General features: G+C 48.5%; 1 protein-coding gene and 2 non-coding genes across 3 annotated transcripts; all 3 read right to left on the reverse strand.

The window, feature by feature from the left end:
* Positions 1-24: 24 nt before the first annotated feature.
* Positions 25-8,406, reverse strand: RPS3 (ribosomal protein S3). The gene is made up of 7 exons (XM_035116076.2): positions 8,293-8,406; positions 6,726-6,856; positions 5,554-5,647; positions 4,210-4,304; positions 1,677-1,864; positions 425-621; positions 25-97 (listed from the first exon to the last, which is right to left on the reverse strand). Exons 1-6 carry the CDS (start codon positions 8,320-8,322, stop codon positions 428-430), a joined length of 732 nt encoding a protein of 243 aa, XP_034971967.1. The 5' UTR covers positions 8,323-8,406; the 3' UTR covers positions 25-97; positions 425-427.
* On the reverse strand, positions 2,015-2,164 carry LOC118085812 (small nucleolar RNA SNORD15). Its single transcript, XR_004692688.2, has one exon. It is a non-coding gene; the product is annotated as a small nucleolar RNA SNORD15 (small nucleolar RNA).
* LOC118085813 (small nucleolar RNA SNORD15) lies at positions 5,355-5,502 on the reverse strand. Its single transcript, XR_004692689.2, has one exon. It is a non-coding gene; the product is annotated as a small nucleolar RNA SNORD15 (small nucleolar RNA).
* Positions 8,407-16,668: the final 8,262 nt, after the last annotated feature.

Here is a 16,668-nt window from a genome sequence, read left to right on the forward strand (position 1 = left end):
GTAACAGAAACAACCTCCAGCATGTTGTCTTTTTCTGATTTTATTAAAGAGATATTTGTACAAGACACCAAACTCTTTGTTCCAGATCTTTTTAAACCTGCAACAGAAACAGAAGAATTAGTGAGTGGGGAGCCAATACCCGTACCATGAACACAATCGCTGGGGCAACAGCCTGTGTTGTCTTATCCCTGTAAAGCAGGTACAGGGAACCTGTAGCTCTCCAGAGGTTGATGGACTCCTGCTCCCATGAGTTGTAGTCCTGCAACATCTGGTGGGCTGAGCGTTATAAAGCATTAAATAAACTGATTGCCCTCTACGAAACACTAGCAGCAACATGCAGCCAAGAAGCGCTATAATTTACACTGCAGCTCACACCCAACATTTTCTCCCGACAACCCGTGAGGAATAAAGCAAAGCGACTCACCCCTTATGCCGTGGGGACGGGCTGCGGCATGGGGGGCTGTTCTGGCTTTGTGCCTTTCTGCTCCGAGATGGGGGTGGTGGGCAAGATCTCATCCTTGGGCTCCACGATGCTGACGTGGTCTGGCAAGGGCTTCTTGGGGCCAATCTTCCCGCTTGGGTCCCAGGGAAGCATGATTTTCACTTTAATGCCCAGCACACCTGGAGTTAACAAGGAGACACTGTCAAGAAAAGCAGCTTGGGCAGAGAGACTCCTCTGTCACCCACAGCCTAGGACAGGCACCCCCAAGCTCAGCCCTCCAGCTGTTTTGGAACTACAATTCCCATCATCCCTGACCACTGGTCCTGTTAGCTAGGGATGATGGGAGTTGTAGTCCCAAAACATCTGGAGGGCCGAGTTTGGAGATGCCTGGCCTAGGGCTTCATTCTGTCTAAGCCTTTGCTGTCCTTTTAGAGAGAGACAAAACAGGCAATTCCCCAGTATCTTGGGGGGGGGGTTGTGTTTCAGAACATTGTCCTTGCACACCTCTGCACCAATGTATGAAAAATAAAGGAACAAACCAGAAAGGTCCCTTGAGACACTTCTGTAGGCTGATTCAGAGGCCGTGAAACTGAGCTTTCAAGGAGTTAAAAGGTTCAGTGCTCCCCCCTCAACACATGGCAATTCCTTCCCTTGGTTTGAGGCAAACCAGGGGGTACAATTTTGTCCCAACCAGCAACTATTGTATAATAACAACAACTTTATTATTTATACCAAGCTAGGATAAGAAATGAGGCTTTTAAGCACTGTTGCCAAGAAAGTAGGGGTACCAATGCCCAATGGTCCTTGAAGGCAGGAGTCTGAAACCTTAGCTCAAAATGCTCTCCTCTGTATCTGGCCCCTGGGATTTCTTTACCCAGACCACACCCTTCACTAGCCCTGGCTGTGAACTCTTGTTCCCCTGGATTCAGGGTAGAAAGGGATATGTTGAGAGTACACAGAAGGTCCCACACTGTGCAGAGGTAACAACATCCGTTGTTCTTCCTGCTTTTGCCTCTGGCCCCCTACACTACTGGCACGTGGCTCTCCAGAAGGGAACACTCAAGGAGGCTGGGAAGAGCCAAAGAAGGTTCCCCGCTTCTGACCTGCCAAACCATGGCTTCACACAACATGGGAACCAGTCCGGCTAGACTACGAAGCAGCGGGGGGTTACAGAAGGCCCAGAATCTTTTTAGGAACAAGGCTGCCTGAGAGATTGCCTGCCCTTCCCACTCACCCTGCCTGAGGAGGACGTGGCGGACAGCCGTGTCGACGTAGTAGTTGACGGGGTCTCCGCTGTGGATCATCAGGCCATCCACGAATTTCATGGACTTGGCTCGCTGGCCACGGAGCTTTCCCGACACCACCACTTCGCAGCCCTTGGCTCCACTCTCCATGATGAAGCGGAGGACACCGTAACACGCCCTAGAAGGGAGGGGAAACTCTCTGTTGAACTGTGCCAGGCATTCTGATCTACTGCTCTGGGTCAGTAGTTAAGCAGTAGTTAAGTTAAGCAGGACAACCCCCCCCCCAAATTCCCCAGACTTCCAACATTGGACTCCATCCCCAACATTCCCTTCTCAGACAAATGCCTCAAGATCATCCAATGAACAGGACGCCTCTGTTGGGAGTACCCAAGCACAGCGCCACAGAACGTGGCACTGAACGGTTTACTCCAAGCAGGATGGCGGCCGTTTCTGACTCGTCATCGTATCATCACTGAAGGGATTTTTTCTTTCTTTCTTACAAGGGCTGCCATTCAGCAACGCTCAAGGAAGAGGCCGTACTTTGGGGGATCTGGCAAGGCAAGTCAGCTTGAGTAGAAACAAGAATCTCGCAAATTCACTGTGGCATAAACTTGCCCGGGTCAGCGTCTCCCCACTCTCCTCTCCCTTTCCCTATATTGAACATCAGATTGCAAGTTCCGCAGGGCAATGACTTGTCCTCTTCACCTCTGAAACATCATGCTGCATTTGATACCATTGACAGGAGGTTGCTTTGGGCCAAATTGGAGGCTATGGGCTTAGAACCCAGACTTCTTTACCTGATCAAAAAGCTTTATACCAATAACACCTGCTGCATAAAAATCCATTCTGGGAATGAAATCACAACACCAGTCAGTATCAACAGAGGAGTTAAACAGGGCTGCGTACTTGCTCCTACGCTTTTCAATCTTTTTCTCAACGATCTAGCCCCATTACTAAAGCAGGTGGATGCCCACACTCCAAAACTCCAGGCCATAAACATTCCCATCCTCCTGTACGCGGACGATATGGTTTTGCTCTCGCGGACCAGAATAGGTCTAAAGCGTCTGGTAATTGCCTGCATTGAGTACATGGCCAAAATGAACTTATGCTTGAACTTTGAAAAAAGCAAAATCCTGGTGTTTGGTAACTCACGCACGAGTTATAGCTGGGTTTTTGGAGGTAAACCCATCCAGCAGGTCTTTAAATTCAATTATCTAGGAATCACCTATCACCATAGGCTCCTCTGGTCTCCACATCGAGGCGTGGTGGTGAACGCCAGTAAGATATCCACGCAGGCAATTACGCGATTTTTTACAACAAGGGGCAACTCACATATCCCTTCTGCGCTCAAGATCTTCAATGCCAAGACCATTTCACAACTGCTCTACGGCATTCCAATCTGGATCCCGGGGTTCACCCAGACAGTAGAGCAAGTGCAATCAACCTTTCTCTACAAGATTTTCTCTGTTCCAAGATGCGTCCCATATGCAGTTTTATGTCTAGAGGGAGCTCAACACAAGGTGGAATCTGTCGCCTGGGCAAGATTCCTTATATTCTGGCTAAAAATCTGCCTCAACTCTGACAGAGATCCCTTCCTCCAGGTAATGCTTTCGGACACCTTCCTCCCCCCAGGGCTGCAACACTTCAATAGGAAGGTACTGCAACTGGGGCTTTCAATAGAACTCCTCCGCTCAATGTCCTTACAATCTGCCAAAGCCACAGTCATTACTAGGTTGTGGGACATTGAGAGACAGGATCTTATAGCGGCAGCAGGCACAACATGTTCCCCCCTTCTTTTCCACCTCCCGTGGGCTCATGAAACAAAACCTAACTATCTTGACTTCCTACTGAACCCACAGGAAAGAAGGGCATTTTCGTTGGCCAGGTTCAATGCAAATCCATCGAACCTCCTGTGGGGAAGATTCTCGGGCAGGGCGAAGGATGAGAGGATCTGTCCGTGTCATGACCCTCAGGTGGAAAGCCTTCCACATATGGTTTTTCATTGTAACCTTTACGTCGACCTTCGTCAACGGTTCCTGGACCGGCTCTGCATTCCCAGAGGGAGACCAGAGCGGGAAATCTTGCGGTTCCTCTTGCTGGGGAAGGACCCGGTCCTCACCGAGATGGTGGCTCAATATCTTAATTTACTATTTTCTCGGCGTTGTACTCTGCAGTCGTCTGAGTCGCCGGAAGCCCCATTGTCGTGAAAGCGGATGGCGGATTATTCCCTTCCCTCTCTTGGCACAGCGTTTGCCACAGTGACAGTTTTAATCTGTTATTATTTTGTATGCGAGTTTGTTTGATGCCAATAAAGGTTTTACTTACTCTACTCATGCTACATAAATAATTTTGCCCATTACGCAGAAGATAAAGGAACAACTGCACCAGTGCAGAGATGAGGGGAGTTTTAAGGTGGGATTTATTCAGCCCAATGTGTTGATTATAAACTTCTGCAGAGGCACAATTAAAACTCCACTGTGTTCTAAACGCTATTGCAAAATGATTAGACTGTGGCTTGCTTACCTACGGACGGCAAGGCCCCCCAGAAGCTTGTAACGCAGTGACTCTGCTTGAGCAATAGCGCACAGCCCTCTCGTGGCCACCTTCTCAGCATACAGCTGGAAAAGAAAGCAGGAACATTTTATCCATTTTTTATCTTTGCAAAGTTTAGGCTTGCAGGCACCTCTGTTGCTTTACAGGCTCATCTTCACTTTGCACTCACTAACTCTCTGAAAATACTTACATGACCTTAAGGGTTGTAGGGGTTCTCCTCCACTCCACAGGCTGAGCCAAGGCATCCCATAAACACACCAGTTTTCAATGCAGGGCCCTCTTACGCTGTGCCTTGTGCAGTATCATGAAGATGCATTTTAAAAGCCAGTTTGGTTCCAGAACAGTTGGCCAACTTGGAGATGCCACCGTTGAGACGCTTCCAAGGGTGGAAAGTGTCTACGGAAAGCTCAACCAGGTGACTCAAACTGTTTGGCCAATACTGGGCAAAAGCATCTTTCTGGACATGCCAAGCACAGAAGGGGCAAAGGGGCTAAAAACTTAAAAGGAAATTAATAGTAAGAGATGCACAAGAGATGGAAACACAGCACTAGCTGGGAAGCTAACAGCTGAGAACTTCTCTTAACACAGCCCAGCAGCTTCCAAATGTTTTGAACTACAATTCCCAGCATCCCCAGCTAGCATGGTTGTGGCATAAAAGTAGATTCTTACAGCTTTGTACAGCTCACTAATGGTTAACATAGGTGTCTGGCAAGTCCAGCAGCTAAATGAAATCTGAAGGGTAATTAAGTTTGCAATTTTGTTTTAGATTTGCAATATTGATCATGGTTAGGGGGCTTTACCAATTTTAACCTTCATCCACTCAGAAAATTTGAAGCCTCTGACCTTTGCAGCCAAACTAGCCTCCTGCAACCCTCCAGAAGTTTTGGGATCCAGCTTCCATCAAACACAACCTCTGGCCATACTGGACTGATAGAAATTGCGGACCCCTGACAACCAGAGGGAGGGTAGCTGGCTAGACAAGGCTGCTCTTGTCTCTGAAAAACAAACCCCGTTCTCGTAGCGTTAATAGGTAAAAGCAATCGCTAAAAATCACATCAGCCTAGATCAAAACATCGAAACCAGTTTGAGGAAATACCCCCAAAACCTTAACTCGCCCTTCTCAGACAAATGCCTCAAGATCATCCAATGAACAGGACACCTTTGCCCAAGCACCCACACACAGCACCACAGAACGTGACACTATGCTGTTTACTCTGAGCAGGGGGTGGCCATTTCTGACTCGTCATCAGATCATCACCGAAGGGGGAACTTGGCACACAATAAACAGAGAGTGAAAACTGGGGCAGCCGTTACCTCAACGCTTCCCTCGGGAAAGCCAAACCGCTTCTGGACAACAGCAGTCAGCTCGCGAATACGGCGCCCTTTCTCGCCCAGAACATTCTGAGTTCTGAAAGAAGAAACAGCGGCAAGGCATTAAGTCCTCACTTAAGATGTTCAGATATTTCAGTCTACATTTTGAAATCGCTGAAATGACATGGGGTATTCTAGGAGTTATCAGCACTGAGAATGTAGGAGGCAGGTTGCTGGATCCAGTAGGTTTCCCCCCTTTAGAGACAGTGTGTAAAAGCAATTATTTGTCCCTTCCTGACTAATTCTGACACTGCCAGAGTTTAACATATTAAGAGATGTTAAACTGAAGGAGCTGATCATGTGAGTGTAGGCTGATATGGAGGAAGGGGTGAGTTGTTCCCAGTTACATTAGGCTGTGCATTTACAACTGGCCATGACTCTTTCTTAGCAAAAAGCAGCCCTTGGGTCACCACGCAGGTGGAAGGGTCTGCCATTGTTTTTCCACACCAAATCATTTACAGCAGACATAATGGAGGCCCAGCTCTTAATTAAATCAATTTTATTATATAGTCCCTGACTCATTAACAGGAAGGATAATAGAATTTCCAACATAAAATGAATTAAAACTACAAAAAACATACATTTTGAAAAAGGAACTAAGCTACACCTAAAACTGATGAATCCCTCCTTATTAATTTTTGCTGCGAAAAATCCTGAAAAGGCTAGAAACATGTTGTTTGACCCAACATGGATTAGATTTCCAGGTACAGTGGCACTTAGGCCACCCCTACCCTCAAGGATCACAACTCCCATCAGCTTCACCCAGCATGACAGAATGTCAGGGACGAGGAAAACAGTAGCCTACAACAATCAGCGCCAGCAAGTGTAGACGATTCAGGATTAGACGATTCAATGGCTGGCTTGTTAAAAGGCAACTTCCTATATTCCACCCCAAACTTCACATGTGCAGGAGTCTGGAGATATGGTGGTTTACAAATACACGAGTCCAACATTTACAGACCCAACCAATCTTTCTGCAGTGTATACGTGTCTGTAGTAGGTACTGGCTTCAAAATTCCAACTGCCTCCTGGATTCAGTCAAGCCACCCTATATGAACACACCGCCAGACTTTTGAGCGGCAGAGTTGTTCGCCCACCACATAGATGCAAATCACCTGGTTGCAAGGATGATGATTTCTGTCCTGGTTGGGGTAACTCTGACCTCCACGCCAGAGTAGCCATCTTCAGCCAGCTCCCGAGTCAGGAATTCATTCAGTTCAGCTTTGAAGATACCATCAGCCACAAACTATAAAGAGCAAAACAGAACATGAGAAGCTAGCACCAGTTTTAACCCTACAAACCCCAGGGGAAAAGTCTTGTTTAAAAAAGTAATAATCGACAAGCAGTTACTATCTGCTGGGCCTGGTGTGCACCAATCCTGCTCCCTGCATGTGCAGCATAACCGAAAGGATCAAAAGTTCACTCAGAATGGAGATGAACTGGATTAAGAGCCACCCAAGTTTCTGCCGCGACTCTTGGAAGAACCTTAACTAGGTGATATACTTTACACTTCCTAAAGTAGCTTAACAATCAATCCCTCTTCCCAGGAAGAAATTCTGGGAACTGTAGTTTTCTAGGGGGGAATAGGGGTGTCCTGACAACTCTTGGAACTCGTGACAAATTAATTCCAGGATGCTTTGGGGGAAGCTCTGCCTGTTTTAAGTGGAATGTTCCTGCTTTCAATGTAAAATGTAGATGGGGGCGCACACACACACACACCAAAAAATTTCTTGATCCTGCTGTCTATAAAACTGGGCTGCCACTTTTTAAGAGAAACCTTTCAGTAGAAACCTTATACTTTTGTCTACCATGCAACGAAGGCAATGTACTACCCTGTCAGAGCACATTCGGGAGCACTGCCTGCTAGGAAAATAATGCATTAGTGACACCAAAACAGGATGTGCCCCTGCAATAAGTCCCCTCCTCCTGCAAAAACTCCTGGTACCGGACTTCATTTAGTTTCCCAGGGACACCTCGAGGACAAACCTAGCAATTGCTCTTAGCCCTGACAGCCCCACAGAACCTCCACGTGGAAAATCCAAAAGTGCCAGTCACCAAGATACTTCTATTCTCCCCAAAGGGCACCTAGCCGAGACTACACAGGCCCTTCTTATTTATTTGGGAATACGAATTTGGCACCAGATTGCCTCTTCTTAAACTTTTTCCATTTAAAAAAAGCCATTTTCCAGCACTTGGGGCGTATCTCTGCAGCGAGAGCACTTGCGTTGCGTGCAGAAGGCCCCAGGCTCAACCCCCCCGTGCCCCCCAGGAGCTTTTTTTAGGATCCCCTTCCCCAAAACCTGGAGAGCTGCTGCCAGCCAGTGCAGGCAATATAGACCCAGGCGGACCAATGGCCTAAGTGGGGCATGGGGCAGCTTTCTGTGTTCTATAAATACTCCCGGGCAAACCTTTGGGGGCCTCGAGGGCCCTTCTCTTCTCCCCCAGCGCGGCCTGTCCAGGGCCCACCCGGTTTCTACCTTGCCGCCATGTTCTTCAAACCAGGCCCGGCCGGGAGAAGGGGGGGGGAGACCGGCCTCAATCCACGTCCATCCGCCGGTCTCGCCCCGCCGCCGGCCCCTCCGGGGACCTCAAACACCGAGGCTCGGCCCTCTGCTCCTCATCCCAGCGTCATTTCCAGCCTCCCGTCCCCGCGGCTCCTCACCGCCCCCCGGGCTCCCTCACCTTTCGCTTCTTGGAGATCTGCACCGCCATCTTGAGCAGAGTAGCCCGGGCGGAAAAGAGGCCGTTTCCGCCGCCGCGGAGGATTATAGGGCAGGCAGGCTGATCTCTGTTGGCTCGCGGGTGTCACGTGCGGGGGAGCCGCTCTGCATGCTGGGAAACGTAGTTGACTTCCCTTCGCAGCGCGGCTCGCGGCGCATGCGGAATTTCGTCGCGTCCCTTCGCTGCTTCCCATTGGTCCGCGGTGGTCACCGGTTTGTGCGAGAGTGCATCATGGGAAATGTAGTCTTTCTGTGTGCGTTTTCTAAAAGTAGTTTGGCCAGACTGTGCGGGGTCGAGGAGTGAAATATTGTTAAACGAGCGCAAAAATAATTCATAGCAGCAGACATAGCTGTGCGCATTAGTCGCTTGAGGGAAGCATGACCATATAATACAGGCATAGGTAAACTTGACCCTCCAGATGTCTAGGGACTACAACTCCCATGATCCCCAGCTAACAGAACCAGCGGTCAGGGATGATGGGAGTTGTAGTCCCAAAACATCTGGAAGGCCGAGTTTGCCTATGCCTGATATCTTAGAATACGAAGGCCTAATACCAGTAGTTAGGCAAATGAAACCTCCAGTAACAGTGGCAGTATACCTTTAAGTGCCAGACGGCAGCGACAGCCAGCAATGGAGAAGCTGTTCGTGTTACTTGCATTGGCATCTAGCTGGCCACCTCCAGAGTATTTTGGAATAGGTGGCCTGATGCAATAAGAGGAAAGGCTGTAGCTCCACTAGTACAGCATCTATTCTTCCTGTTGTCAACATCTGTTTTCAACAATTTCAGGTAGGGGTGGCCTGAAACCCCCAGAAAGCTGCTGCCAGTCAGTGCAGACAATACTGAGCTACATGGAGGTCAAAGAAGCAACAAGGGGCTAATCTATCTTTGACTCTTGAGAGAAGGATCTGAAATATTTTCCTTGAAGTTTGAATAAGTTTCATTCCGGATTGCTTTATTTGATGATTTGATGTGCTGTGAACCGCTTTGGTATTTATTTATTTTTAATACAAGGCGGTATAGAAATGAAATAACTAATAATAATTTTCCTTCTAATAAAAATGGTGCCTAGCCATTTCGTTGTGCTGACCGTAACCTAGGTTTAAGGTGTCATTTGGCGATTAGCTTCTATATCTGAGTTTCCAACACTGCTCTGGAACTGCTCTGCAATTCTATGAATCCATGTACTGCTTGCTTGTTTGTTTGTTTTAAAAAAAGAAAATTTCCAAATATGACCACAGTGGGGCAGTCCCTTCCTACAGAATAAGACACGTGCTTTGCTTAGCGGGGGGGGGGGGGGTGTCAGCAACCTTTTCCAGCACCATCCCTCAGACCATGTGGTGGGCCGGACTATAATTTTTTTGGGGGGGGAATGAACAAATAAATTCCTATGCCCCACAAATAAATTCCTAAGCATTTTAAATAAAACCACACATTCTACTCATGTAAAAACACCAGGCAGGCCCCACAAATAACCCTGTTGTGTATTGAGTCAAAGGATTTTATATCTGTATTATTATTGTCTGTATTTGCATTAGGATAAAGTAACTGCCTTTTGGTCCCAGAGGGTACAGCTACTATTGGTTCATTTAAGCTGCTGTATTTGGATCCTCTGTCTTATTGGTTTCCTCCAAAAGGCAGCACTGTGATTGCGTGATATTGTTCCCTCCAAAATGTATCCCTTCCTAGCTAGTCCCCTGTCCCTATAAATGTAGCTTTCCTCTCCTCAGTCTTCAGTCTTGTTCACTTTAATAAAGAGCTGTTACTAGAGAACTGTCTCCAGCATGTTTTGTCAAGAGAGCTGAAATCACAAACCCCACGTCACAACAACTGGCGACGAAGGTGGGATCCGGAATGCTGAGGAGCGGTTAAACACAACCCTGCCTCAGAGTCCGGATTGCAGCTGAGAACAAGACTCACTGGCCAGCTGAGAAGACGACCCTGCCCGCTAGGACAATGGAGAGTCCAAGGGTATTGGAGCCCTTCCAGCCATCAGAGCCCCACACCTGGGAAGACTACGTCGAACGCTTCGAGTTCTTCGCAGTGGCTCAAGGGATCACCGATGCCAGCAAAAGAAGGGCCACATTCCTGAGCTACTGTGGGCCCGAGACCTTCAAGCTAGCCAAGGCATTACTTGCTCCAGCGAAGCTGAGTGAGACATCTCTCCAAGATATTCTTGCCTGCCTAACAAGCCACTTGGCGCCTACTGAGACCAAGATGGCCCGGCGGATGGAGTTCCATAAGAGGCAGCAGCATGCTGGGGAGTCTGTATCCGCATTTCTGGCTGAACTCCGGAAGCTCGCTCAGCACTGCGGCTTCCAAAATCTGGAAGAGACTCTCCTGGATCGGTTTATTGGTGGTCTGAGCAGCAAGAAAGCCAGAAGACGCATCGTGGCTAAAGAAGAGGTTACCCTTGCTTCAGCCTTGAAGGAGGCCACCGCCACGGAGAATTATGAAAGAGAGGAGCTTGATGCCAGTCGCAAGGCCACTAAGCCACAGATAGAAGTTGCGCATGCCATGGACGAGCTAGAGGCTACTCCAAGCCAGAGCCCAGTCCGTGGGGTTGAGTCGGTGCGTCAGGCCTGCACAGTGCACAGAGATCGCCGAGGCAGTTGCCCAGGTTGTGGCGGAAACCATGAAAGGAAGAGTTGTCGTTTAAGGGATGCTATCTGCCGGACGTGCGGAAAGACGGGTCACATCGCCAGGGTCTGTAGATCGGCGGCGTCGGGAGCGACAGGAGCACCTAGACTGGAGCATCGCAGACCGCCCACAGCAACTCGTTTTCTAAAGGACTGCCACTACGTAACGGAGATCAATGGGAGGGCCGTGCAGTTTCCAGCGCAAGGCAAGGCACACGTCAAGGTGAAGATTGAGGGTCAGCAGTGCGACATGGAGGTGGACTCCGGATCCGCATTCACCATCGTGTCAGACCAGACCGCGAAGACATTCTTCCCCAGGGGTAAGTTGCCCCCTCTGGAGCCCTTTCCGGCAACCTTGCAGTCGTACTCAGCAGGCCGCATCCATGTTATGGGAATGTGTGCCGTGAGAGTACAGTTCCGGGACAAACAGGCTGTACTCAAACTGGTGATTGCGAAGGGCAGTCGCCCCAGTCTCCTGGGCACTGACTGGTTCCCTGCCCTGGGACTGAGTATCTCAGGGCTTAATTCAATCCAAACCTGCCCTGAGATGAGCGAGGTATTATGCAAGGAATTTGCTGGTCTCTTTAATGGAAAACTGGGTTGTTATAAAGGGCCCCCAGTTGACTTCGAGTTGGACCCCGGGGTGGCTCCAATCCGACTCAAACCAAGGCGAGTGCCATTTGCACTGCAACCCAAGATCGAGGCAGAGCTGGATAAATTGGTCAAGCAGGGAGTTCTCTCACCCGTGGACTCTGCTAAGTGGGAGACTCCAATCGTCACGCCCCTTAAAGCAAATGGGGAAGTCAGGATATGTGCAGATTACAAATGTACTATCAATAAGGCACTCAGGGGAAACTCATACCCCATTCCAGTTGTATCACATCTGTTGGCTAAACTGGCTGGGGGCAAGGTGTTCGCCAAAATTGACCTGGCACAAGCTTACCAACAGCTGCCAGTAACCCCACAATCAGCGGAAGCACAGACTATTGTCACACATAAAGGGGCGTTCAGAGTTAACAGATTACAGTTCGGAGTTTGTGTGGCCCCAGGGATTTTTCAAGGGCTCATGGAACGCCTGTTAAGAGGTCTGCCGGGGGTCTTGCCATTTTTTGATGACGTTTTGATTGCTGGAAAAGACCCACAGGAACTGGTTGCGCGTGTCCGTGCAGTGTTGCTCAAGTTCAAGGAGGTGGGGTTGCAACTGAAAAAGGAAAAATGCAGTTTTGGGGTGCCAACGGTGGATTTCTTGGGGTTTAAAATTGATGCATCAGGCATCCACCCCACAGATGCTAAGATTAAGGCCATCATCGAGGCACCACGACCACAGAACAAGACGGAGTTGCAGTCATTCCTGGGACTTATTAACTTTTATCATTCGTTCTTACCCCAGAAAGCTTCGGTAGCTGAACCATTACATAGACTATTGCAGAAAAAGAATGTGTGGCGATGGGGGCGGGAGCAGCAGAAGGCTTTTGACTCCTTGCGAGGAATGCTGAGTAGCAGGAGCGTCCTTGCTCATTATGATGAGTCAAAGCCGCTGGTCCTGGCATGTGATGCCTCTCAATACGGTCTGGGGGCTGTGCTGAGTCATAGGGAACCGGATGGGTCGGAAAAGCCCATCTCTTTCTATTCCCGTACGTTGTCGCCCACGGAGCGCAACTATGCTCAAATTGATAAAGAGGCATTGGCTATTGTGTCCGGAATCAAAAGGTTCTATGATTATTTGTACGGTCGCCAATTCTCCATTGAAACGGACCACAAACCACTGTTAGGGTTGTTCAACCCAAACAAACAAACGCCACAAATTCTCTCCCCCAGAATGTTGCGTTGGTCAATATTCCTGAATGGGTTCCAGTACACCTTGACCCATGTGCCGGGGAAACAATTGTGCCATGCTGATGCGCTGAGTCGCTTGCCCCTTCCTGGCGGGAGCAATGAGGATCCTGCTCCGGCGGAGCACATTATGATGCTAGAAACACTTCCGGGGGCTCCTGTAACAGCTACGGATATAGCTGAGAAAACGAGGAAAGATGCTGTTCTCTCCCGTGTGCTCACTTGGGTGGGGAGGGGGTGGCCAGGTGGTCCGCATGAAGAAAAATTCAGGCCTTATGCGACAAGGCAGCACGAATTGTCCATGCATAAGGGTTGTCTCCTATGGGGAGATAGGGTGATCATCCCAGCACCACTGAGAAACAGGGTTCTTGAGACGCTTCACATGGGACACCCGGGAATGGTCAGGATGAAGTCGCTAGCCCGATGTTATGTGTGGTGGCCTGGAATGGACCAGAACATAGAACAATGGGTACGAACATGCAAGGCATGCCAAGAGGTGCGGCCAGAAGTGGCCAGAGCACCAGTCCACTGGTGGGAGCAGTCCAGGACTCCCTGGAGCCGGCTGCACATAGATTTTGCGGGGCCATTCCAAGGGAAGGTCTTTTTGGTTATCGTTGATGCATATTCCAAATGGTTAGAAGTGGCAATGGTCCCTAGCATGGCATCAGCTGCCATAATCAAGGTGTTGAGGCAGCTGTTTGCTACCCACGGGTTACCTGAGACCATTGTATCAGATAATGGGGCAGCTTTTGTATCCCAAGAATTCAGGGCATTCTTGGCTGATAACTTCATAAGAGGGGTCACATCCGCGCCCTTTCACCCATCCTCCAATGGGCAGGCTGAGCGCATGGTAAGAACAGCCAAAGAATCCATTGCGCGCTTAATGGAGGGTAACTGGTCGGCTCGCATTGCGCGAATGTTATTTTTGCAGCATGCGACGCCGTGTACTGCGACGGGCAAGTCGCCAGCCGAGCTGCTCTTAGGTAGAAGACTGGTAACGGTGCTGGATTATGTCCACCCAGATAAAATGCCAAACCGTAATTCAAGAGCAACCCCCCAGGCTGAGACTGACACAACAAGGTATCTCGCCCCTGAAGATCTGGTCTGGGTGAGGAACTATTCACGAGGTCCGCGGTGGGTGGCTGGTGTGATCACCCGGGCTAGTGGACCTGTGTCCTATTATGTGACCTTGGAAAATGGGCGAGTTTGGAAGAGACATATAGATCAGCTGAGGCGCCGGGCGCTCAGCAGGGAGGAGTCAGATAATTCATCCCTGGCTAATGACGCACAGCTGCGAGACCAGAGTGAAAATGGTCCAGAGGTGCAGTCACCAGGGGCTTCAGCAAATGAACCAGGGTCTGCTAGTCCTCATGATGACGAGGTACAGGTCGGGGACCCTGAGATGTCTGGGACTCCCTCTGTTCCTGATGAAACCCCTATAGCAGCCCCTCCACCACAGGTAACACCCAATCCAGAACCTGCAACACCTGTTGTCAGGAGATCAGGTAGAAGTTGTAGGACCCCACAGTACCTGAGGGATTACGTCTGCTGTGCTCACTAGGGGGGGAGGGGTGTTGTGTATTGAGTCAAAGGATTTTATATCTGTATTATTATTGTCTGTATTTGCATTAGGATAAAGTAACTGCCTTTTGGTCCCAGAGGGTACAGCTACTATTGGTTCATTTAAGCTGCTGTATTTGGATCCTCTGTCTTATTGGTTTCCTCCAAAAGGCAGCACTGTGATTGCGTGATATTGTTCCCTCCAAAATGTATCCCTTCCTAGCTAGTCCCCTGTCCCTATAAATGTAGCTTTCCTCTCCTCAGTCTTCAGTCTTGTTCACTTTAATAAAGAGCTGTTACTAGAGAACTGTCTCCAGCATGTTTTGTCAAGAGAGCTGAAATCACAAACCCCACGTCACAACAAACCCAGAGATGCATTTTAAATAAAAGAACACATTCTACTCATGTAAAAACACGCTGCTTCCCGGACTGTCCATGAGCCGAACTGAGAAGGTGATTGGGCCGTATCCGGCCCCCGGGCCTTAGGTTGCCTACCCTGGCTTAGCCTAAGCTAGGCACATTTTCCACGGGGGCCGGTGGACTCTGTGCTTCCTTAGAAGGTGATCAGGGGCTTCCTCAATGAGAGGACAATCAAGAGAGAAAATTTCCTAGAGGCCCACAAACCTCTAGTGACGTACAACCAAGGGTTGATATTGAGCAGGCATCCCCAAACTGCGGCCCTCCAGATGTTTTGGCCTACAACTCCCATGATCCCTAGCTAACAGGACCAGTGGTCGGGGAAGATGGGAATTGAAGTCCAAAACATTTGGAGGGCCGAAGTTTGGGGATGCCTGATCTTGAGCATCAGACTCACTCTGAGCCACTGACAGCTCACCATCGTCCACGATCGTCACTGGTTCCGTGGCCCAATTGTTTTTGGCTAACAAAACCAAATACATATCCTTAGAAAGAAATTTCTCTGAATCTCGCAAAAATAAAAACCCAAAAAAACCCATCCCCTCCGTGGGTCCTATTGGCAACGTTTTCAACTGCATATGATTTCATAATATATAATATATAAAATATATTTTTTATATCAATCCATATTGTCCATAGTATTTGTTACAGGTGAGATTAAAACCCTGCTAATGTTTTCATCTACTTACAGTGGCCTCCTAAATCTATATATACTGTATATAAATGTAAAATGTCCATGTTTGTGCACAATGACTTTTCTCCGAAACCGCTTGACCGATTGCGTTCAAATTTTGACACAACGTTCCATTCCAATATGCGAGTGTTTGCGCTTCCTTAGATTATACAGATGTCACACCTGTCACAGGTAAAAACATGATTCTGTCTTTAAAAAATAGTGCCCTCCAGTGTTCGTCAAAGGAACAGCCGCCATATCCTTCTGTGTAGCAATAGCGCCATCTGTTGGACGTCAAAGCAAAAGATCCTATAGAACATTTTATGGGGAGGGGAGCCGCTCCTCCGCTCCCATGCCAACACCACGAGAGCCACAGCAACGCGTGGCCGGGTACAGCTAGTAAATTGCAGTATAAAATTTTTCCATTCTTTCTTGAAGTTTTTGTCTTCTTGGTCCCTGAGCTTTCCAGTCAGTTTTGCCATTTCAGCATAGTCTAACGGCTTGATTTGCCATTCCTCTCTGATAGGGACTCTTCTTTCTATCTCTGGGCTAATAGCATCTTTTCTGTTCCTTTGGGATGTTGGTACCTACAATTCCTAATAAGAAGGCTTCTGGTCTTTTTACAAATGTTATTTCCAGATCATTGTATATCATTTCCCAGAATGCTTTTATTACTTTACATGACCACCACATATGATAAAAAGGAACCTTATTTTTCTTTACATTTCCAGCAGGTATTTGTACTTGTTTTATACATTTTTGCTAGCTTGGGATGCAATTCCAACCAACCAACCAACCAATCAATCAATCAATCAATCAAGGATGCCGAAGCTGTTAAGAGATTCCTGTTCCCCTCACAGAGCTACAATTCTCAGTCAATTGCTCTTCCCAGGGAACTCTCTGAGGGGAATAAGGGGGTTCCTAAACCTTAGCAAACTAAAGTTCCCAGGATACTTTTTTGGTGGGTGGGGGAGCCATGACTGTTTAAAGTGGTTTGATACTGCTTTAAATACACAGTGCATCTGAGCCTCCAGGCCACAGGCGCCAACTCTATGGAGCTGAGGACACCTCACCCACCAAAATTCTTAGAATTTTGAAGTGTCAGGCATAGCTCTAGTGGCTTTAGCCCAAACGTAGCAGAGTTTTCCTGCACAGCGCAGAAGCTAGTTAAGGTGGAAATGCCTAGTCGGCTAGACGCAGAATAACTATTTACAGGA

This window comes from Zootoca vivipara, chromosome 4, assembly GCF_963506605.1.
Source record: "Zootoca vivipara chromosome 4, rZooViv1.1, whole genome shotgun sequence".
NCBI lineage: Eukaryota > Metazoa > Chordata > Lepidosauria > Squamata > Lacertidae > Zootoca > Zootoca vivipara.

What these genes read in the sequence shown, in the direction of transcription:
- RPS3 (XM_035116076.2), bottom strand. Translation starts at nt 8,322, where the DNA reads ATGGCGGTGCAGATCTCCAAGAAGCGAAAG. An exon ending in AGATCTCCAAGAAGCGAAAG is followed by an intron (nt 6,857 to 8,292) that starts GTGAGGGAGCCC and finishes TGCTCTTTATAG; the next exon opens with TTTGTGGCTGATGGTATCTT. An exon ending in GGGGGCCTTGCCGTCCGTAG is followed by an intron (nt 1,865 to 4,209) that starts GTAAGCAAGCCA and finishes CCTCCCTTCTAG; the next exon opens with GGCGTGTTACGGTGTCCTCC.